This window comes from Carassius gibelio, chromosome B10, assembly GCF_023724105.1.
Source record: "Carassius gibelio isolate Cgi1373 ecotype wild population from Czech Republic chromosome B10, carGib1.2-hapl.c, whole genome shotgun sequence".
In the NCBI taxonomy this organism is placed as follows: Eukaryota; Metazoa; Chordata; class Actinopteri; order Cypriniformes; family Cyprinidae; genus Carassius; species Carassius gibelio.
Genome location: NC_068405.1, coordinates 16,314,971 through 16,339,032, shown reverse-complemented (window position 1 = coordinate 16,339,032; position 24,062 = coordinate 16,314,971). Strand labels below are relative to the sequence as shown.

General features: G+C 36.5%; 1 protein-coding gene across 23 annotated transcripts in view; it reads right to left on the bottom strand.

The window, feature by feature from the left end:
• Positions 1–209: 209 nt before the first annotated feature.
• LOC127966553 (disks large homolog 2) overlaps positions 210–24,062 on the bottom strand; it is a 186,218-nt gene continuing 162,365 nt past the window's right edge. For 18 of the 23 annotated variants that reach the window (XM_052567615.1, XM_052567617.1, XM_052567622.1 and 15 more), the window contains 10 exons: positions 20,318–20,432; positions 12,700–12,876; positions 11,622–11,697; positions 9,330–9,429; positions 6,033–6,083; positions 5,814–5,915; positions 4,487–4,659; positions 3,999–4,108; positions 3,798–3,889; positions 210–3,144 (listed from right to left, as the gene is read on the bottom strand). In XM_052567615.1, the coding sequence (XP_052423575.1) occupies positions 3,038–3,144; positions 3,798–3,889; positions 3,999–4,108; positions 4,487–4,659; positions 5,814–5,915; positions 6,033–6,083; positions 9,330–9,429; positions 11,622–11,697; positions 12,700–12,876; positions 20,318–20,432 (1,103 nt within the window). In that variant the 3' untranslated portion in view covers positions 210–3,037. Of the gene's footprint in view, positions 3,145–3,797; positions 3,890–3,998; positions 4,109–4,486; positions 4,660–5,813; positions 5,916–6,032; positions 6,084–9,024; positions 9,071–9,329; positions 9,430–11,621; positions 11,698–12,699; positions 12,877–20,317; positions 20,433–23,084; positions 23,168–24,062 lie in introns of those variants that run through there. The other 5 variants (XM_052567618.1, XM_052567620.1, XM_052567627.1 and 2 more) reach the window with 2 other exon arrangements.

Here is a 24,062-nt window from a genome sequence, read left to right as displayed (position 1 = left end):
TCCACCCTACACAGTTACTGTCATGCACAGTCATAGATAAATGATTTCAGAACAAAGTGGTTTGTCTTGCATGACAAACTCTGTTAAAGGTTCCGTTTATCAATTATGACATATCATAGAATCAGCAGCAGGTTAACTGATGTTAAAACACAAATCTAGATGTCAGTATAGAGGTGAACTCTCACAGTGCACAAAAAGAGCTGTCAATCTTCTGAAGAGTGTAAATGTCTCATCAAACCTTTTATTAACATTTTATAAGTACCTTCATGTATACCTAAAGCAATGTTTTTATTGAGATTCCTCAAAGCAACCGGGAATACATACTGCAACAGGATGCAAAGAATAGTTTCCTTTCTTTGGTTTCTCCTTCCAGAAATCCAAAAACATAGAGTGAAAAATAAATAAATAAAATAAAACTATAAAACATGAACTACATTTTTTCTAAGTGTGCTTAAACTGTTACACCCATGGAATGCTGGGAAATGATACCTACAAACAGAAGGGGGATGTAAGTGTTTAATAATTTAACTTTAATCTCCTGTGATATAAATAGAAAAAACAGAGAGGTTTGGGGGACAGTGTTAATTAAAGCTCTCCTATACAACTACAATAAGTGCAAACAGATATTTATATACTGTACAAAATTGCACATATCATTTGGAATTCAGGACAAATAATAACGTGTGGAAAATAATTTGCATCACTTGTTTGGGGATAAATAAATCACAAAGCGAACTCAGACACAGACGCTCCAGAACAAAGGACTAAATGCAATGCAGGTTTCAGGAATTAAACATTTGAGATTTGTGGAATAAACAGATGCACTCTGATCCGAAGGTTGAATATTAGTGATTAAGCACTATCTGGCAACCCTGAGACAAAAACAACCCCATTTCAGCACATTTGACTAAGCTGAACATTCACTTGGACTTAATGAACCAAATCAGACTATGAGCACCATAAGGCTCCAGAGAGCCAGTTCAAGTGCGTACAATCTGCAGGGTTTTGTTTTTCATTAAAGCTACAGCATCAGTATTTGAGATTCTCTTTTGATTACCCAATAATACAAATAGATTTAAATGCAAATATTTTTAACAAAAAGGGTACCCCCCCCCCCAGGTCCCACGAGATATTCTCACGATCCATTGTGTGCATTACTAAATTAATAAAATGATATGCTACAGATGATAGAACAACCACACTGAATAAGGAGAAAAACTACACATGTAGAAGAGAAGGAAATAATTTCACAGCATTTAAAATGTTCAATTTATATTCTGATAGTCACTGATGCCATCCATGGTTTACATTGTCATAATAACATATACATTATCTATTGTTATTTAACGAAATTTCATATTACACCATTAAAATCTCCACTTTGATATTCAGTCTCTCTCTTCTGAAAATCCCCCTCTGTGTCCACCATCTGGTTGAACACAATCTGTGAATAAGTTTTCAAATATACAAAAGTGCTCAGTCTTCAAGAAAGCATAGAAAATGTCTATCTGGCCCAAAAAGCCTCTTCCCTTTTTTAAGGCAAGCGGTGACCAGTAGGTCAAAAGACTCTTGCCACAGAACCATGCTGTATCATCTCCCAATAAATATTGCAACAAATAATCCCCACCCCCCCTCATTTGAAACGAGTGAGCAGAGTTAATGGCTTTTGGCATTTGTAGTTTCCATGAATGGCGAGAGCTTTACTATTAATGTAGAAGGAAAATGGAAAGGGCACAATGACACAAGTATGCAGCGTGAATGTGTGGACAGGAAGCCAAGGTCATGTTCACAAGTGTAAAGCATGCCAAAATAGAAAAATGTAACTTAAATGAAACACTACATTTACTTAAAAGCTTTTAAGACCAGACTGCTTGCAGATCTTGTCCCTTTTGCACTAATTTCTCTGAACTGTAGTTGAGGTACTGTAAACACTTTAGAGGGTGCTTGAGGGAGGCAGAACATTGATTCCCAAACATCAGGCTCCTTCCTGTTATATGAACAAACCTGAAATGAACTCAATTCACACTGAGTAGAATCTTCAGCCAATTAAAGTTGAGTTCCAAGGATTTCAGAACTCTTGGATTCCGGAACTGGATAGATACGGTGGCATTTCGTTCAGGGAAAACATGCACTCATTACCTTTCACTCTTACCAACACAAACAGCGACGACACAATATGATAGACCAGTAAAATCTCTTTTCCAAAACGATTTTTAGACAACGTTATATATAATCTTTATAAATATTTTCTGTGCTGTTGTGTCCTCTTTCAATATAAATAGCAAAATATAGTGTCATAGTTCCTACGGCTAGTCGAATCCCCTTATCCATTTACACTAAAGCATCTTAAAATCACAAGATTCTTTTCTGAAAGGATCCATTAGAAATAATGTACAATTGGATACTAAATCTTCAAAAAAAAAAAAAAAAAAGGATGTTTGTACAAAACAAAATTAACAAAATAATACAACAAAAAAGCAACACAATCAAAGTGTGTGTTGTTAGCCACAGGAGTGCATAGATGCTGGAGAGTTTGTGAAATGAGTCTGGGAGGTGTGTGAAACCAAATGATTGGGTGAAAAGTGAAGAAAGCTGATATCAACATTGATTTTTAGTTTTTTTTCCTTTTTTTTTTTGAAGGTGGTGATGGTTTGGAAAACATCTGTGATGATCTGACCTACTTCTTTGACCTCCTGCTCAAAATCCCAACCGAAGATTGTTTGAAGAAGAATACTCAGCGCTAAATTTTGTTTCTTTTTTTCCTTAAATTAAAAAGCTAACCAATAAATATACAAACAAAGAGTACACTTTTTTGTCGAGACCAAAAATGCTTCTAACACTTTGTGGTGTACATTCAGGAACATTCATATTGAAAGTGAAAAATGCAACATAAAATTAACAAACAAACGAAAAAAAAAAAATCACCGTAAGAGTTAACAATAAACATTGGCATAATAATAATTTATATTATATTACAAATTATTCCTATGTGTGTTTCTGTCCCAGTCCAAGGTCCCTGCCAGGGTAAGGTGATTTTTTATAGTTTTTCTTTTGAGGGAATCCAAATGTAAGGTCCAGACTGTTCCTCTATCACCATCTTACACTGGTTATAAATGTCCTCTAGTGTGTCCCCTTGAACCAGCGCTGAAAGAAAAAGAGAAAGAGCTGATGTTAAAAGATTCTCAATGTCTTTTTAGTTTGGCACCACAAAAAGAAACCCTGATGAAGGCTTCATAACGATTGTTTTTGAACTTAATGGCTCATTAACCACTTTACTGTTCATGGATTCTTCTTGTAAGAATAGCCATTTTACCCAGCAACAGAATATCTAAAAAAGCAATGAGAATTATGCAACTGCTTTGTTTCAAAATATATTTTCTTTTTTCTGATAAGCAAAATAGCTCTTCTTTATTTAAGTACACAGCATTATTAGTAAAGCAACACACTTTTTAAAACTCTTCCGGGAGCAGCGGAATGAAAAAATATATATATAAAGCAGCAGGAGTATTGTCACATGGGTTCAAAATATCCTCAAATTAATCATCATGTCATTGCATGCTTCTTCATAATCCTTCATACAGACTCACGGGGGTCAAGCCAATGCCAATTTCAAGAGAAAGTTGATGTGTTTCAGCTCTATGGCTCTACTGTCAAACATGATGGATGTAACAGGCTGCAGGGGTTGGCCTCTGAGGTATTGCATATGCAAGAGACTATTAGAATATGCAAACGAGGTGATATCTGAGCAAAAAGGCGCCACTCAGGTTCTCTGGATGGATTAGGAACTTTTCCGTTACCTGTGAAGTACTCGCCAAACTCCTGCTCCAGTTTCATGGCACGGTCGTACGTCTTTTTGGCCTGTTCCTCCGTCAACCTCTTATTCATCTCCCTGAAATGCACAGGTTTTAGAAGTGTGTCAGTCACTGACTTGGAGCGCAGATGATTGTGTATTATTTATTAAATATATACATCATCATAGAGATGTGTGGGAAACTTACATTAAGGTCTCGATGGATCTAGGCTTTATAAAGATGGCAATAGGGTAGAGTTGTGCTACTTGTAGTCGTTTTATAGCATTCCCAGACACGTCAAGTATGCAGTGTTTTCCCTAGAAAAGCAAAAAGGATTTGCTTAATGCTGGGAAGCGGAACAGTAGAGTAAGGGGCCACTCACAAAAGACACATTCAAGTGTTGTTCAGTTAAAAGAGGTTCAACAAGGACAAGTCTTGTGAAGGATGGCCCCTAGCATTGAGTTTGACTCTTTACCGAGATACTCACAAGTAATATACTGTACATCTGGAAACTGCTTCACATCGCTAAGTGTGAAATCTACGTGCAAGCTTATTTATACACCACATTTCATTCAAGCATTTCAAATAATCTTAAACCACAACATATGCATAGGAGATAAGAGTAACAATAATAACAAGGAAGTAAGCAGACTTCATGGCAATGTTGTGGTTGTAAAACAACAGCAAGCACTGACCCTCTCAGCCACGTATTTGACAGACTGGACACTGGTTCCGTACAGATTGTCATTGTACTGTCCAGCCTCGATGAATTTGTGCTCTTGGATGTCTTTCTCCATCTGCTCTCGTGAGTTCACAAAGTGATAATCTCTCCCATCCACTTCATAATCCCGCTTTGGTCTAGTAGTATCTGGAATTGGTAAAAAAATAAATAAATAACGGCTTTAGCTCTTTAAGACTTGTGGGTAGTCAGTTCTAAAACACATATAAATCATCATTATTATTTACAAATTCATTCATGTGAAATACCGTAAGCTGTCAGAGGCCCGAGGTCAAATCTACTTACAAATACAAAAAAACTACTGTATGTCTACCTTTCGGGGTGACATACTAAAAGCTAGAACAGCAGCAGTGATCTAAGCAGAAATACCCATAGTTCCCACTGACTGGATGAACTGTATACTACAGGGAAGGACTGTTACATTTTCTACTCATATCTTGCTCATTTCAGACTAATATTCTCACTTACCTTCTTGACCAGAACTGTTAGCCGCTTTTTTAAAATTATGAACAAACAAAAATGGTTAAATAAAAGTCTGAAAAACTGAAAAACCAACAAATGTAAAACATGAAAGAGCTCTGTGGAACTCATGAGCAAATTTAGGAATTTTTTTTTTCTGAGATGAAGACCTCCTTTATTTATTGTAGATATTTTGACTAATACTTGTAGCACAAGACAACAGATCTCTTTCCCAATAAACATAAAACTTAGGAAAGTAAGAACACAAATCGTGGATTAAGAAGGGCTACTTTCAAGGTTTGCTCCAAGAGATTTTTTATTTACTCTTTAGACCACTTACTTCACTAACTAGTGACGATCATTAATCAGCAGACCTTGAAACAAGTGATTTGATAGTCACAACACAATGAAATGAGTTTCAGGAACTGCACAACAAGCACTCTGGGACAGTAGGGAACACCACAGACTCTTATGGTCAGGTCACTCACCTTACCGTCTCATTTTGATGAACCCCACCAGAACTGCTATCAGCACAAACGCTTAAAAACCCCCAAGACTACTGGATATAATTACAAACTACCCTGGCTGAAGGCTTTTCTAACACTCCGATTGAAATTCAGAATGGCACAAGTGAGAATAACAGAGTACACTATTGCTCAGTTGGGCTCTTTAAAGACATCGGATGAGTCAGCCTCTACTGAAGGTTAATCGGTGCATACTAAAGATGAATAATGAATAATAAATGGAAGAGCCATTAAAAAGTCTAGTTTATCTGATAATCTAAGCACCTGGACAGGAACCACAAGATCTCTGTAGGTACTTACGTGGCACACATGACCCAAACTTGTCCGGGAACTCGGAGATGAGGTCATCGTTGATTCTGTCCTTCATAGGCCCCAAGATTATAACCGGTCTGGCATAATTAACTGTTCAAACACATAATACAGACAGAAACTCAAATTGTACACCAATCACGTAATCTATTTCCACTTACTGTGAACGTCATACAGTTCAAACAAGAGAGACCATGGAGAGGCACTTACTCTCTTGTCTGATGACGGGCTCATACGAGAGGATCAGTTCCTCTTGACTCCCTGGAAACAGAACAGAAAAACATACTCAGCGGGGTGGGTGCTTATTGTAGGACTCAGCTTGCTTTTTGCAGAATGCCGGCGATCGTGATGGCCACATTTGGCGCGCCCTTCACCAAGGTCTCTCATCTCAGAGCACAGCTGAAGTGGATGTGTAAATGAGTTACTGAGCATGTAATGTCATTACGTACTTGTTGACAAGGACGTTTGTATTAAAGAAGAGAAAAATGAAAAACAGTGGCAAAATTTTGTTAGCGCTCATTTGGGAGATTAAAGGGAACGTCAGAAAGGATTTGGGACAATGATGGACAACAGAATGCAATTTAATCAAGGATGAGGCTGGAGTTTCAGACAGTGGCAATACTAATTGAATATAATAGTCCAATTATGGAAACACAAGTCCAAAGTGACGCTAGTTGTGTGGTTGCCTGCGCACAGAGGAACTTTGAGAGCCAGAGGAGTTTATTTTTAGCCCTGGGACGAACAGAAGCAGGCTGCCGCAGGAACACAATATGGTTATTATCCATCGATTCAAACCCAGATAGGATTGCATGTTATTCTGAGCCAGAGCTTCCATTTTCCTCACTGGCAGTGGTAACATGAAACTACAGAGAATGAATCACACATGAATCAGTTTTGTGTAGTGCTCCGCTCTTAACCAGAACAATTTAGAACCTGTGGAAATGTTAGATGGCCTCTATCTGTGTAGCTATTGCCATAAACAAAATGGATTATGTCCATTTAAAGCCTTACAAAAACAAAGCACACTCTGAAGCTCTGTTCACCAACGAGCTGCCCACAGAGGCAGAATTTTAAGGCATCAAATGCAGACTCACAACAAAAAAGCTGTTTGAAAAGGTAGGCAATTTAATTTTGCTGCCTCCTTATATTTCTTGTTTGGCCACATTCTCAAGGAAACACTGCATGTTTATAGTATTACTGATCCAATTCAAGCAGGTGAGGTGAGAAAAACGTTTATAGTGTGAATAAAATGTAGAATAAAAAAAATATATATTTTAACTATTATTTAACATTTTCAAATTTTATGCTTATTGGAGTGGATCTATATTGTTAGCACCAGACTCAAATGAAAATATTGTTGCGAGATGATTCTCACATAGCTGGTCATGCATAATATTCCTAATCAGTAATTGTTTTTTAGGATGCTTATGCTCTTATGCTCATCAAGGCTGCATTTATTTGATCAAAAACACAGTAAAACAGAAATATTGTAAAATATGAATATTAAATAAACTTTAAAATTGTTTCTGTGATGCAAAGATGAATTTTTAGAAGCCATTACTTTAAGTCTTCAGTGTCAAATAATATTTCAGCAATCATTCTGATTTGGTGCTCTAGAGACACTTCTTATTGACAGTGCTGCTTAATCATTTTGTTGAAACGATAATACATTTTCCCCAACATTCTCAGGTAAACAGAAACCAGAGAATTAGAAATGTAATATTAGAAATGTCGTTACTGTAACCTTTAATCAATTTAATGCATCCTTGCTTCGTTCATGAAAAATTAGTAATATATAACAGTAGTTTACCTGAAATGTTTATGGTTAAAACTTGTATCTTTCTGCATGTTATAGCAAACAGACTGTAAATGATTCTTTCTGACAGCAGCTATCATTTTTCATCAGTGTGTTATCAAGTGAGTCCATTTCCAAAATAAATTTAATAAAAACCACAAATCCTGTTTACCGGCCAAGCGCGAAACAAACAAGTCATCTTTCATTATGTTGACGATGGCTGTCTAGAAGAGCATCATGCAATATGACAATTACACAGCAAAACCTAATCTGTCCAAAGTGACAAGCTCATCCAGAGATCTGAATTCACACTCAGTCTGGGAACCTGACACTCGCGAGATGAGCATAAAACCTGACAGCTAACGTTCTGGAGCTGGTGTACTATATCTCCAACTAAACTGACCTGAGTTCAGCAGGTTACTCAGTAACTTTTTCTTGTAGCAGTGCGTCCTAGTTTTCAAGGGGGTTGAAGATTATTATGAAGGGCTCGTAATACATTTTGACGGTCTAAGTTGGTTGTATTGGACAAAATTAGACTTGAGTTTCAAGCATAAAATAAAATGAGACAAAGGAGATTAAATTAGGGACCCAGTACCGAGGAAGAGAGATAAATACAAAATAAATATCCTTTATTTTGATCTTATATATTGGCTTGTTTTCAGCTTTCCCTCTCTACGCATTGTCTCTTGGCACAATTACATATTCATTCACTGAGAATAGTGTTAAATATTCAGTTTGACTGATCTGTATTCCCTTTCAATAATTGTGTTGGCTAAATGTTCCTGATGAGAACATAAAAACACTGTTAAAACACAAGACAACATTTGGCACAGCACTGCAGAGACACCATAAAAGACAAACACAAAAGACTAGATTGTATCCTAGATAGCCATAAGCAGAACTATATATTCTGATTTGTTCTGAATCATGTCTGATAATCAGTATTTATTATTTAACCATCCCTAAATGCCTTTTTTTTGAATTTTGAGTTTACATCTCGTAGTACGGTTTTATTTCTCTCTCTCAGGATTGTGAAAAAAGTTAGAATTGTAAGATAAAAAGTCACAGTTACCTTTTTGATTTTTTTGTTATCCTGTGGCAGGAACAAGCTTACATAGAAAATAGCACAACATTCTCGACATACAAACTAAACAAAAAACACTATTCTGACACATTGTGTTCATGCACCATTTTAGCTACCACATAAACCTAAGGATGGAATGCAGGAATCCCTACAACATTACATCCTGTGGACCAATGCACATTAGTATTCTGACATGCAGACAGGCCTGTGGCTGTTGGAGACGGCTAGGACGACGCAACAGAAAAGAAAAGAAAGATTCTCAACTGAAATGTTACATATGTGCTTGGGAGAGGGGTATTGGGTCCATTCCTTAACACACTTACTCAGTGTCTTTGCTCCGTACCCGTCCTCCCCTATTCCAGAGATGTCCTACACCACACAGCCGATCAGAGAGGCGAGGGGGGGTGAAGAGAGAGAATGAAAGAGGATGGGAGACAGAGAGACAGAGGAAGAGAGAGACAGTAAGGTTGTTGGTGGGGCGGGCAGTAGAAGAAGGAGGACATGGGCTTCCTGGAGCTACCTACACACACCTAGACCTCTCAACCTTCCCCGAGGATGCGTTTGTGTGAGCGTGTGCTGTTTTTATGCACCTGCGTGTGAGAGTGCACGTGCGTTTGTGGCTACTTACGTTCCGAGTCACTGCCGTCTTGCTCGTCGGCGTCCTTGTTCTTGTAGAAAGGGAACTTGCGCGAAAAGATGAAGTTCTTTCTACGTTTTTCACTGAATGACTGTGCGGAGAGAGAGCATGGTGCAAACAGGGGGCTCTAAACGCTGTCACAATCATGCTGACAAAAACAACACAACGACCAGAGCTGGACGCGAGGGACAGCAGCTAGGAAACAACCAGTTGTTTCTTATTGGCAGGATCATTCACTCATATTAAATATGCTAATTGCAGTATTTTGGACTCGAACCGAAAGCGCTTGGATGATTCTGAATAGGTGATCTTTGTTTGTTTGTGAAGACTGATCCAGACCCTGCTGTCCATGACGTCACAGCACCTGAGCTGTTTTCAGACAGCTCAAACGTATTCAAATTAAAACATGATCATTAGGAACAGACATACGAGGGAGGTAAACAATGAGAAACAAAAGACCAACTGAAGCTAGTTTAGTGCCATGCAAAGGCAAATGGGACTCAAAAAATAAATAAAGTAAAATACTCATATTAAAAAACAAGCATGCAGGACAGGTGCCATGCTGATCAAATGGGCAAAATCTGTGCTGCTTGTGTGTAGTATTATAATGAAATAAAAAGGTTATGAATTGCAAAGAAAAATAAATGAGGTAACATGTACATGACTGAAGTGATTTTAAAAGTGATTTTCTAACTGATTTGGTGAACCTGGGGTCAATACGCTGCTTGATATGAATGTAATTTTCATGATAAACTACAATCTGTGATGGTGAAACCAGACTAGAATATGTCCAGATTATCTTTTATCTCAAAATTAAAAGAAAAAAAAGATACAAAATTATATGAATATGAATTATATTAAAGCAAGCCCATTTAAGGACCATTCCTTAACTTAAGGACCATATATATACTTTTTTTTTTACATTATCAAATGTTATCGAAATTACTTTCCATCCAACACTTATTTCTGTAATGCAAAACCATACAGGAAACAAACAACAAAAAAGTTGAATTTTCAGGTTAAGGTTTTATGTAAATAATGTTGTAGTGTTTGTTTAATTTGACTGCATTTAATAAATGCTTTAATAAAAAATAATCACTGTATCCAGAAATGAAAAGTAACAATAATGAAAATCTGAATTTTTATGCTTAATTATCAAGAATATCAGTGGTTCTAAAAATAGGCTTATATGTCTTTAAATGTTAACAAAATAAATATGTTTTCTTATGATCTTGGGGTAAGATATAACCCTGACATTTCTTAATTAGATTCACAGATAATTGTTTAGCAATAAAATAAATTTTTAATTTGAGTGTTTTTGTGTATATATTTGTGTGTGTGTTTTTTGTTGTTGTCTAATTTTAATATTTTTGCAGTGTATGAATGAAACAAATAGCACCCCTGATTAAAGGGAATATTCAAACCTATGCTAATCCTCTCTATTATAATGCACATAAACAATCCTACAATCAAAGCATTTTCAATCGACACTGAAATCCTATGAGCAATAAACCTGAAATGATACATATACAATTTGGTGCATCTTAACACGAGACAAAAGCACACAACAAAATCCTCAAGTAATCCATCAGTGCCAACACCCCCACCCCTCTCCCGTCTTCAAAAGACAGAGGGAGAGAAAAAACGAAATAAAAAAAAAAGACAAGAAAGCAAGGGAAATTTGCAGGCCCGGCTGCAATGTTGCTATGGATACTAGCGGGAATCATAAGGCTAAAAATCTGAACAGCGCTGCGCTTGTGTGCCGGACTAAAAATATACCCTATATCCTTCGGTTTTATTCAGTTCACCTCTCAAACACAAACACAAGAAATATTTACTACGGATGACCTTACAATACTGATCTAATAAAAGACGCATTAGGAGACGCATTTATGTACAAATGTAATATTGAGGCCGCTTCTGTGCGCTTCGCTGCAGTACTGAGGCTAAGAGCTCAGAGTGAGCTGTCACACTGCGGCAGAAGAACAGAGTCTCACACACACTTTCACTCTGACTGACTGACTCAATGACCCACCAGCACAACTTCAAATGGGAAAATAAATTCAAGATGACAGGGCACGACAGAAACTAATCCGGACAGACTGAAGAAAAGGGAAGAGACAGACAGATATTACACCGGATGAGTGAAGAACTGTGTCTAAACTGTCATTAAATCATTGGACCCTTCCTGCTAACACCTGAAATCCTGGGCGAACAGAATTCGGGATGTTGGCACTGATCAAACCATTTTAAAGACAATCACTCAACAAATAGAACACTTACCCCTTTAGAATCAAGGCTACCGGGTTTTGCATTGAATTTAACCGTCTTCAGACGAGCTCTCTCTTTTCTCTCCACCCTGCCACAGTAATAGAGACAAAGTCAGTGAAACGTTCTACACAAATGTACGTATACTTCATTTCTCCGGTTAGCACAAAAATAATATGCAGCACAAACGTTTGTGTTTGTTTTCTACAAATAATACTAAGAATTGTTTCTCAAGCTCCAAATCAGCATAACCGAATGATTTTATGAAGAATCATGAGAAACACTTAAAGACTGGAGTAATTACTGAATTAATATCACAGAAATAAAGTACATATATTAAAATATTTGCAAATATAAAACTGCTATTTTTAAAAAATTGCAAAATCACAATATTATATATATTTTCTATAATTTTGATTAAAGAAATGCAGCCTTGGTGAACTTAAAGGAACTTTTTTGTTTTTGTTTTTTTGTTTAACATTTTTACCATTTTTTTTTACCCTGATATGTCAAATCAAACAGAATGTTGCTGCTTTACATATAAGACTTCTTTCTGTAGATACAGATTAGGAATTAAAAGACAAGAATGTGAATGGTTAATATTAATAAATGACCCATTTTTGCTGCTTATTATTCACATGATGTATTCAACTAAGAAAGAAAATTCTGTTTTCCATCTTATGTTCCCTTTGAAGAGCAAACGTAAATATAAGGCAGTAGGGGAACGATTAGAACTAAGGCTGTCACATTTAGTACAATTAATTGTATGAAAAATACAGTTCTGCGATAATATAAACAAGACAATCTACCTTAAAAAAACGGGGTCACTCGTTTTACTTTTTTTAAGAATTAATGAACATAATTTAGGTGCCTGTACTAACTTAATATATGCAATTATTGAGATGAATTTGATAACTTGGCATATCAATTAATTTGACTGTATTTTTTCATTTACGGACAGCTCTTATTAAAAAGGTAAGGTTAGCTGTGGTTTGTGGTTATTAAGTTACTAAAGGCAGCACAAAACACTTCAAAGGTGGTACTAAACATGCACTGGTTACAGGTTCAGTCTGTGATTCAGCATGAAACTCACCTCCTCTTGCTGGGGATGACGCCCATCTCCTCACTGTCCCCTTCAGGCGTCACTCTCCTGGCCTGCCACCACTCATCATCAGATGCATTGATGACATGGAGAATGTCTCCATATCGGAAACTGAGCCCCTGACTGGGCAGCCCACTATCCTTCGCCCTTTCATAGTCAAACAGAGCCCTGCAGAGAATGAGAGGGAGAGAGAGAGACGCACACACATGCACACAATGTCAGTTTTACAGACCTGACACATTCACGCAACATTTCGCATCCGTCTGTCACTAAAACTGTCTTGAATTGGCAGTAATGGCTGACACGTTGCAAAGCAGCATATGTGAAATGTGCAGATACAGCTATGAAGGGTACAGGAAGTGCCCCTAGCCACGGTCAGCACATATTATAGAGTAGCACACACTCCTCATAACTGAGTGTGTTTGTGATGGTATGATGGGGATATGATTGGTTAAAAAAGAACAGAATGTTACATTCCAGTGCTTTTTAAATTTATAAGCAGCTGCCTCTACTTAAGGGGTTGCGTCACATTATATTACAGCCAACATCACATTATTATATTTGGACTTTTCTACCTATCATTTCCTGTCTCTTCTCTGCTAAAGAATAGAAGTACAAGTAAAAACATAAAACTGCAAATACTAAGAATATGTAAATATTATAAACAACAGACATAATATCACATAATATCGATTTATAGAAGAATATGTTAATTATACTAAAGGATGTATTCAATTGAGCAAACCTGACAGTAAATACTTTTTTATAAAAAAAAAAGTGAAGGATCCTGAAAAAAAAATTGTCATCTTTTCCATAAAAATCTTAAGCATCAGAACTGACTTCAGCATTAATAATAATAAGAAATGCTTCTTGAGCATCAAATTAGCAATATAGAAATATTTCTGAAGAATGTGGGACACTGAAGAAATGGCTGCTGAACATTCGGCTTTGCATCACAGGAATAAATAGTTTTTAAAATTGTGATATTATTTCACAATACTACTGTTTTTACTGTATTTTTAATCAAATAAATGCAGCCTTGCTGGGAATAAGAGACTTTCTTTGAAAAACAAAGTCTTGCTGACCCTAAACTTGGTTGACAGTGTAAACAAGGAAATCAGATCTTTTTCAAATGCTGCAAACATCAAAATATATGAATATGATATATTTCACATCATTTTGTCTGAGGGATCTCAGCTCCTTCACACAATAGAAAACCTCCAGTAAGTGAGAAGCCCAGATCAGGAATGTAAAGCCATTTCAAAGGCAATCGCCGTTTACTACGCACTCCTGCCATCTGAAGTGGGTGAATCACTATGTGGCGACAGAAGAAAACTCTCATTCATCCTCATATGGAGGAGCGCTATCAAGAGAAACAGGCTAGCGTTTCAAGAATAACCATGATTCATGTACTCATCCTTAGAAAGAGACACAAACAGTCTATTTACGGAACAGATTTTACACTTGATGATGTAGACACAAAGACCAAATGAAAAGAAGAGTTTAAACCTGAACTGTTTGAGGGAAGCATGTGGACTGGAGTCTCCCACTGAGCTTTATTATGCGCTTCAAAAAATAACAAGGTAAAGTAATAGCCGTTTTGTTTTATTTTTGAACTATTCTCAAAATTTGGCCTGCTCCAGTTTTAAAACCATGCTGTTTTCACTGTTATCTGCCTCCAGCAGGGCAGCGTGGATGATCAAGCAGTGTAACAACGTAAAAGGAAGCACTATAGCTCAGACACATCTGCACACAAAAGAACAGACAGGCTGCCACGGTCTCCTATAGGCCTGCTCACTGAGTACACAATACAAGTGATAACAGCAATAAAGCCCATTAAACTCCTTCCTCCAGGTACATTTAGTCACTGCAAGCCTAGCTGAAATGCTTCAATGCAGACCTGCGATAAGCCAAATCAGAGTTACTGCTTTTCTGCATGTTTCTTTCTATTGTCTAAACGATTTCTAAATCTGTTTGGGTGAAAACCAAGGAGGCCCACTGTATGGCACCCACCTCCTAATGGCAAATACTTTACAAAAACTGCACAATCAAGGCAATCGGTGGGTAAGCAAGCCAAAGTAAACCAAACTTTGACCCCTTGATGTAAATGTTAACACAATGAATAGGTGGATGTCCGATAACAACTAAAGCAGGCATCTATTAAAGACATTTATCGTTTTAGAACAAGCTGTTCCTAAAATGCTGCCATGACACCACACACGAAACAGCACTTCTGCATATTCAGCCCCGATAAAAGCTCTCATATAAGAAGAGGCTCTCCTGAATAAAAGTGTGAGAGATTGGGGAACAAAACAAACTCTGTTTACTGCCAGCACGCACATTACCTCTGCTCTATATTGCCTTTTGTAACCATGACAACGCATCTGTTTTGGAAAGGAAGCCTATGATGCAGATGCAACAAATGAGATGTAGACAACACAAAACCGGCCTAAAATCAATGAAGGGGCTAATGATGTAATTTAATAAATAAAGGATGAAATTCAAGTGTTCATGTATATAACTTAAAATATATAATATGACGTTGCTGAAAATAACATTATTTGGTTTATTTGGTGTAATGTGTTTATGTGTTTTAAGGTTCAAAAAACACATTATCTTACATATACTGTACATTATTGTTTCTCCTCTGGAGATATGTTTTTTCAGACCATCTCCTGACATTATTATTTGTAAAATAGGGGCTATATGGAGTGTGTGTACACATGGTTATAAGTATAACAGTTTATAGTTCATCAATGAAAGTAAATACACAGGCTTGATTAAAAATTCCAAAAACAAGTAAAAACATACAAAACATACATTAAACATATAACAAACTGAAAATAAATATTTTCTCTGTATATTGTGTTTGTGATCAATATTATCCCAAGGATGAAATCAATCACAAGCTACCCATACTGCACTGCTGTGAGCAGATACAGTACCTGTATGACAAAATGAATGGGTTGCACATAATGACTGGCACATATGCTGCTCTACTGAAAGAAACATTCAATCTCATAGATGTAATTTCACAAGCATGTATTATTTCACAACAAACACGATATTAAGACAATATCTGCACTTCCAGCTTAATTTGAGCAGAAAACTCTCTAAAAATGATGTTCCATTTGGGTCACTTCGGTACAACATTATTTATAAACCAAGCAATAATATACTGCCTAATGTTCATAAGTTACCATTACAGATCCTTTACAAACCATTCTGCGTGCAAAAAGAAATGATCCACCATACTATATACAAATAAAGTGTTGTCTTCAATGTCCTCATTAACCTTTTTTTCATTAAAGGATAAAATAAACAAAACATTGGAACACATGCCTAGGGGAAAAAAGCACATGTTCCCTCTCATCGGCCAATGAAGACGTTAAGGTTGTTATGGAAACTGCAAGCTACTGTACAGTTGAGATAAATAATATTTTGTAAGCTGGCAGGTTCTCAGCTTATTACTTTGAATTCATTTCTCCATGGCATCATTATGGCAGTGATGCTTCTCAAGACACTTCCAAAAAACAGCATGTGCTAGAGCAGGCTGCTGACAAAAACTCAAATATACTGTCATATGACACATATTGAATAATGCTCTCTCTCCCCTCTGCAGGCATTATGTGCCCTTATGATAATAAACAACATATTCTTGTCTCTAAAGCATTCAGCCGATACCTAGGAACGAGATTTATGCACTACTAGATGAAAGAACTAATCTGCAAACATTATGTATTGCAAAATCAGTAGCTTATAGCATTATTTATATACAATTATGACATTTATTAATATTTTAAATGAACTTGTATATAAACATTTTATTTTTGCATTTTTATATCTGTTTTTGGAATTTGTATTCATTATTTTAGTTAGCTATATATACACTTATGTAGAAATTTTAGTACTTGAATTTAATTATTAAATTACAATTCTAAATGTAGTTTTTTTTTTATAATTATATATTTTTTTTTTTCTGTTCGTGAAACGATTTATAACCAGTTCAGTTAACAATAACAACACCAGTTTAAGTCTGGCTAAGGGCAGGTTTTTCTTGCACTGAAATACTGCATGCAAAATTGCCAAAACTCTTTAGCGAATTCACCCTTGAGAGAGTTGTTCTTGTGATTTATTGTGTGGGTCTTGCAGTAGAGCTGCAGGGCTGAATCCCTGTGCAACTACAAGAGAAACAGTACAGGTACAGTATGTATGTAATATACAGTGCTCAGCAGAAAAGGGTACATCATGGGTGGACCGCATTTTTCCACTACAGCAAATGTCTGTAACATAATTTGTTAAGAGTGAGTGCTGCCTCAGTCCTTGGAAAAAAATGAGTGTAGTATTTGCTAAGCAGTAAGATAAAAGCTGAAACCATCAGCATGGCAAAAGGGGGAAAAAAGCAATACATCTATAACATGCAAACTAGAAGAAAGTGTCAAAGTGCTGGCAAAGGTGCAGATAATGTCGTGCTTTTACTTGTTACAGAGAAATGTGGCGTTTAAAAGCCTCCTGAGAGTAAAGCGGAGTGGAATCTGTATGTGTAGATCAGCGGCCTCATAGCGATAAGAGCCTGGGCTAGTGTAATAACAGGACCCGGGCTGACATTTGCAAGAATGAATTACATGCATTACAGCAACTGAAGATTTTATGTGATTACTACATTTTTACAATTTGTGATGAAAATGTGAGAGGTGCTTGTTAGTGAAAAGTTGCTGTTGAGGGGGTGGGGGTGTGGGGGGAATGGGTTGCTGGCCAAAACCATCAAGGTCCATATCTGGAAAATCAAACTAAAAACACAAACATGATATCAATATTCACGGGATTGTAAGAAAATAAGTGAAAAAGTGTGCTCTCTCCCTGTCGCAGTCCCTAGACACAACATAAATGATAAAACCAGACATCTTTGCAATTTATATTCTGAAATTTACATTTGCACTGGACAAATTGCACACACTCTGGACTTTCCTGCATAATAAGCAGGATAAAAAGATGTATATTTCTTTCTCCAATCACACAGAGGAAGGGGGTTGTTATGGTTACATGTAAATGCTACTGCAGAACGAGAGAGAGACACAGAGAATGCTTCGAGGAGGTAAATAAGCAGTGCACACACACAAAACACAGACGCATGCTTCCGCGTTAAGAAATTGTGATGTTAATTCATTGTGACAGAAACACTGAAACATGCTGATTGAGGAAAATCACTCAATAACTGACTCATATCCTATCCTAACTGAGTCAGTGTGTGAATGGAGTTGTGTATGCATTGCTTTCTACATTGACGTGTGCTTTCTATTCATAGTTCGCATCCAACAGCGATCACACCTCTGCATTCATCTCACCAGAACTCAGAGGAGGCAAAAAGGAAATCATACTTTTGTCATAATTTTCTGTTTCCCTCTACATACAGAGCAGAGTTTGGAAACTCCTGCCTCACAGCCATCTCCTTCCTCAACTGCAGAATTCTTAAAGTACAGTATACCGCAGGGGCCATACTGTATATTTATATTCAAGTTTCTTTTCCTGAGATACACTTATATTAGTCTATGACATGTCCACTTAAAGTTCTTGAGACTTTTTTGCCGTTTGACTGTTTTTTTCCTGTTATTGAGTCTAGTCGATCAAATATTATGCAGAAACCTAGGAGTCCACATACTTTTTTCTGTTACTGTGTGCTCATGGCTGTAAAGCAAATACCTTGATGAGAAGGGAAATTCAAAATCTTCTAAGACAAGCATCAGTATAATCATAAACTTAACAAAACTGTGACTTTAGTGAGATGTGCTCTGCAGCATATACTGTAAATGACTCCCTATAATGTTTGATTTTCTTTGTCTCAGCTTTTGTCCCAGCTCTGTGGACTGGCTATGGCACAGTACAATTATCTAGCACCCACAGAGGGGCCTGCGGCATTGGACTGCAGCTGCAAGGAGATACTGAGCATCTTTTAATGCTGTGGGAGCCATGCATGCTGTACATCATGAGGAGAGGAGGTGTGTATATGTATAATTGCTGACAGGAGGGCTATAAATCACAATGGATCTCCACAGGTGTGCTGGTTCTGCTGAAATTTTCCACCTCACACACAATAATAAAGCCAAATCAGAAATCCACAGCTTTATGTTGCTACCAGCTAATGAGGAACTGTCCTGCTGATTGCATTGGGAAACATATCCGGGAGAATCATAATAGCTGTTCAGAAGAGTAGCCAAACAATGCTGTCACATGGGACACTTGGAGTAAACCTGGAGGTTAGAATATATTATGTAGGTCTCATGATTTTAATGTTTTTCTTCATAATTTCTTGAAAATATTTACAAATATTAAGTAGCCTCTGGAAGTGGGATCAAACTATTCTGTTGATTCTTTATTTAAAACCATTTTTTTTTTAAATTAAATATCAAATATATTATTTTTTAAATAATAGATAAAAAAATTATTTGATGTAAAATTATACATCGAATTTTTGTTTAATTCGATGTATAAATTACATGATACTATTAAATACTAAATACATATTATCTATTAAATACAAATACTAAAATAATCAGTGAACGTGCATCGGAAGAGAAGACATTATTTTTGTTTTCTTTGTGCACAAAAAAGTATTCTTATAGCTTCATAAAATTAAGGTTGAACCACTAATGTTACATGGAATATTTTAATGATGTCCTTACTACCTTTCAAGGCCTTGTGGTAGTTGCATTGCTTTCTATGGAGGGTCAGAAAGCACTTGGATTTCATCAAAAATAGTTTAACTTTTGTTCCAAATTAATTGGTCTTACGGTTTTGGAATGACACGAGGGTGAGTAATTAATGACAGAATTTTCATTTTTGAGTGAACTATCCCTTTAAGAACAGAGAAGAGATTTACAAAGAGAGGTTTCTTGGAGCATCTTATAATGGATCACACTATTGCTGCTTTCCTACGGATTTTAAATATCAATGGCTCTTGTAAATATCATGTAAAACAGTATGACCCCCAATTCTGGCTGACCTAGGATCAGACCGCACATGTGTAAAGGCATAGTGGACACTGATGAATTCTGACTCACTCACTCAGATACCCTGCTGGTTCACACACAAACCCCTGAAGTGTGTGCATGTGTGCTTGTGTGTATAACAAACAACTCGCTCCAGGCTAGAAACATGTCTCATTTCCCAGAGAGGCCACACTCATGTTAACATCAATCCAACATCATTCCCACATAACAAGAGTGTCTTGGAAAGACAGTTAACAGCAAGTTTACATGATCAGGGGCTTCTGGGATATCAGTATCCCATCTGTGATGACAGAAATATTCATTCCAAGTCATTCGCAACCAAAAAAAAAGATCTTCTGTTTTTCTTGTTTTTCACTAAAAATATGTAAACAAGATAAACTGTCTTGATAAGCTAAATGGTGTTAGATAAAATAGACATCTATTTAAAATGTATTTGTTTTTATGTTTCAAGCATAAATCTTCTCTAGCTTTTGCTTAAAAAAAGAAATTGCCATAGGGGTATGGAATTTCTGAAGCTGTTTAGAATCACTTAGTGAAAAACATGAAAAACACAAAGAAAATTAATTCTTGCAGTACTATAAGTTTAAATAGATGAGGTCTACCTGACATAGAGTGAGCGTTTTTGATTGGTTCTGAGGGATCCGGATCCAGAACTCATGCTGTGGTTCATCATCTGCTCTCGTAAGTCATGAATCTTGGCCTCGAAACGCCCGTATTCTGTAAACACAAACATAACCAAGCAAGCGTAAACACAGTGCAACTTCTTTTTTTCTTTTTTAAATCAAACATCAAGCACTGGAATGGCAACCCTAAAAACACTAGAACAGAACAGAGCACATGCAAACAAATCAAAGAATTAATAAAAAGATCTCTCGGGAGAAATGCTGTCTAGAAAGGATGTGGTGTTGTAGAGTCTTAATCTCTGAGATGACAGCTCAGATCGATACAAGATACAGTAGCTGTTCTGTAATGACTTCTAGCATAAGGTCACACAGTCAATATATGTAATGTAGAAGAGAGAGAGAGAGAGAGAGAGAGAGAGAGAGAGATGGCAAAGTCATATTATGTATCTTCTTTGGTGCAAATGTATGAGATCCGATAACATCCCACTTCTGTGTCTTTGTTATATGCAGGCTGATACTATTACTGAATCTCCCCAGATTCCTACAGAACTTGCAACATTGATCAGTTTGCAAAATAATAACCAGCTAACTGTATATAATCCATTATTTAATATATGCACTTTAAGACCCTCTATTGTTGTGTTTTGTTTTGCCTTTCTTTGGAGGGTTCAAGCCTCAAACTCCCACAAAATCAGAAAAACTACATTTATGTGTGTCCTTGATAAAAATGAAGATCCCATTCCACAGCTATAATAAAAGACCAAAATAAGATATTCAAAAATATGATAATGATAGCTTCATCTGATTCATAAAAACCTAATCCGTTCAAAAGTTTTATTTGTAAAAGCAACTGTTTTCAAAATTATAGATAATAAAATGGTTCTCGAGCACAAAATCAGCTTAATAGAATGATTTCTCAATGGAACTATGGCTGCTGAAAATTCACTGCATTCACAGGAATACAATACATTTTGAAGTGGATCAAACAAGTTCATCAAATTTGTCCTAAGACAAAAATGCATTTTGGTTTTAGGTTTTAGGACAACTTTGATGAAAGGTTTAATGTTGACTAGTATATATTAAAATAGAAAACAGTTATTTTAAATTATAATTATAATGTCTCACAATTTTTCTATTATTGCTATATTCCTGATAATTAGTGAGCATTACAGACTAAAACGTTTAAAAGCATTTAAAAAAAACTTTCCAATCCCATTAAAATTGGTGTCAAAAACAATTTTCATTCAGAATAAATTATTAAATTGGCAAATAACAGTGGATAAAATAAAACATCAATTTTTAAAGTAGAAAGACCAAAACAGTATTGCCTCGCAAAACATACTCCAATAATCTATGTTTTATTTACTTTATTAAAAGTGTATTGTAGTGTTACACTTTTGTGTACTTTTCAGGATGGCAAAGACACAGACACTCATGAGCTTTAAAACACACTTTTTCCCTCCTAAAACTGGACTTTTTCAGCAGGTAATCTAGTGCACGGGATGGCAGTTTGTTGGTGCTGCACACCTCAGCCCTGTTTCAGCAGATAACTACATCTGCTGTGGCTTCTGCTGAGACCAATGCACACACACACACACACACACACACACACCGTGTTCTGAACCTGAGCACTCAGCAATGCCCCAAAGCCCAGCCTGAACACCATTAGACCAACCAAAGCAGCACGGCAGCCCCAACAGAGCACCTACTACACCTGAGCAACATGTTACAGCTGGTTTGGCTCCTTTTCTGATTGCTTTTTTATTCAGTATCTTTCATTTAGTTTTAACTAATTTAATTGGTCTAAAAATATCTTATGCAAATAAATAAACCACTAATCAAGCAGATGATTTGAGCAGCTTCTGATGTTTTAAATGAACATGAGGGTCATCAAAGGGTCTCCTGAGGAATATGGCTGATTTGAGAGCCCTGTCTGTCCTTGCAGAAACTCAAAGGTCAAACGACAAGTCAATTTTGTCAACAGGCTGCAGGCAGAAAGAGGAAGATTAAGGACAATTATGATGGTAATACAATCAGTGATATGCGGTAAAAGCATAAAAAAGACCTGACTCACAAATGCATACATTCCCTCCCAATGAAATATGCTAGCATTATATAAATCACTCTGGAAACTAAGCTCTACCTAAACAATAACAATGAAACAAAGAGATTCTTCTTCTCCAGCGAAAAACACAGAAAGGAAGAGAGAGAGAGAAAAAGATTAAAGAGTCTCACAGTGCTGCAAATCTCAGGCGGAGGATAAAGTAGAGAACCCAAAACAATCCTGCAGTGAGGGATGCACTCATCCCGAACAAATCCACTCAAATGAAAAAAGACTGCTGAGCACACAAACCTTCAGGAGATTTTTGGGGGAACATCGTTAGAAATGTTTCATAGATGAAAAAAAAGTTCATACATTAAAGAGCCATTCACCAGGGAATTAGTCGCTTAAGAAAACACAAAGCTGACATAACAATTATCAGGCACAATTATAACATAAATGGCACTTTTCTAAAGTATAATGTAAATATAACCTCAAATAAACCAAATTAAACACACTAAAACACTTGCGCGCACACACACACACACACACACACACATGTGCTTGCAAATACATTCCCACTTGAACATAAATGAATCAGCAACAGCAGAGAAACAGAAAAGGTGAGGGGCTGGAAGAGAGGATGGACTGAAGGATAAATGAAAGAACGCATGAATGAAAGAGAGAATAAAAAGAGATTCTCACTCTTGAGGATGCTCGCAGACTGCAGCAACGTGAGAGATTGACCGCTCCCTACACACAAGCAAAGACTGCCGCTCTACCACCTCCTCTCCCTTCTCTCTCTCTCTCACACACACACACACACACTCTCTCCTCCAGACCTGCTCTCATTGGCTGGGACTCTAGAGTGGGCGGAGTCCTCCCCCAAAGTAATCCAGATCAAAAGCCATGCTGGATTTTCTCTCTTGATGTCGGCTTTGTGTTTTCAATCTGCAGCGTATTAGCTCGCTTAAAGGTAAACATGCCACAAATCCAGCAAATATTTCAGTTTTAGCTGTCCTTCAAAACTTGTGGATTCCACAAGCATTTGAAGGGAATTCATGCAAATAAGCAGCAGGCTTGTGAAATAAACACATGTGAACCGAGAAATCAATTGAATATTAACAGCTGACTGGGGGTCAGATGGAAAGGTAAATACAGATGGATAAAAATACAGTTACACAGGTGCGAAGGGAGAGTCTCAAAGAGGTTACTCTTCTATAGCTCAGATGAAGAATGTTTCGTTTTCATGTTTACCCTGAATTTCCTAAGGAGAAACATCATTAATCAGAGTATTTTACTATTATATAGAGTAACTCAACAGAGCTACAAATTCAATCCTTTTACATCTTTTCAAACTGTTTTAAAATGAAAACGGTCCAAAATTTAAAAATATAAACTAAACTTTAGCAATCAATCAAGCAACCAATCAATCAATTTGATCAGAAATATAGTAAAACCAGTATTATTGTGAAATATGATTACAATTTAAATGAAATATTACTACAATTTATTTATTACAATTTTCAGGTCCTGAAGAAACAGTGATGCGTTTGTAAAAAATTGTGATACTTTACGGATTCTTTCATAAATGTAGATATATTTTGTCATATGTCTTTGCTGTAACAAAAAATGGGGAAATAAATCTTTCATTGTGCTAAATCTAAATTTCTGAACTCCAAC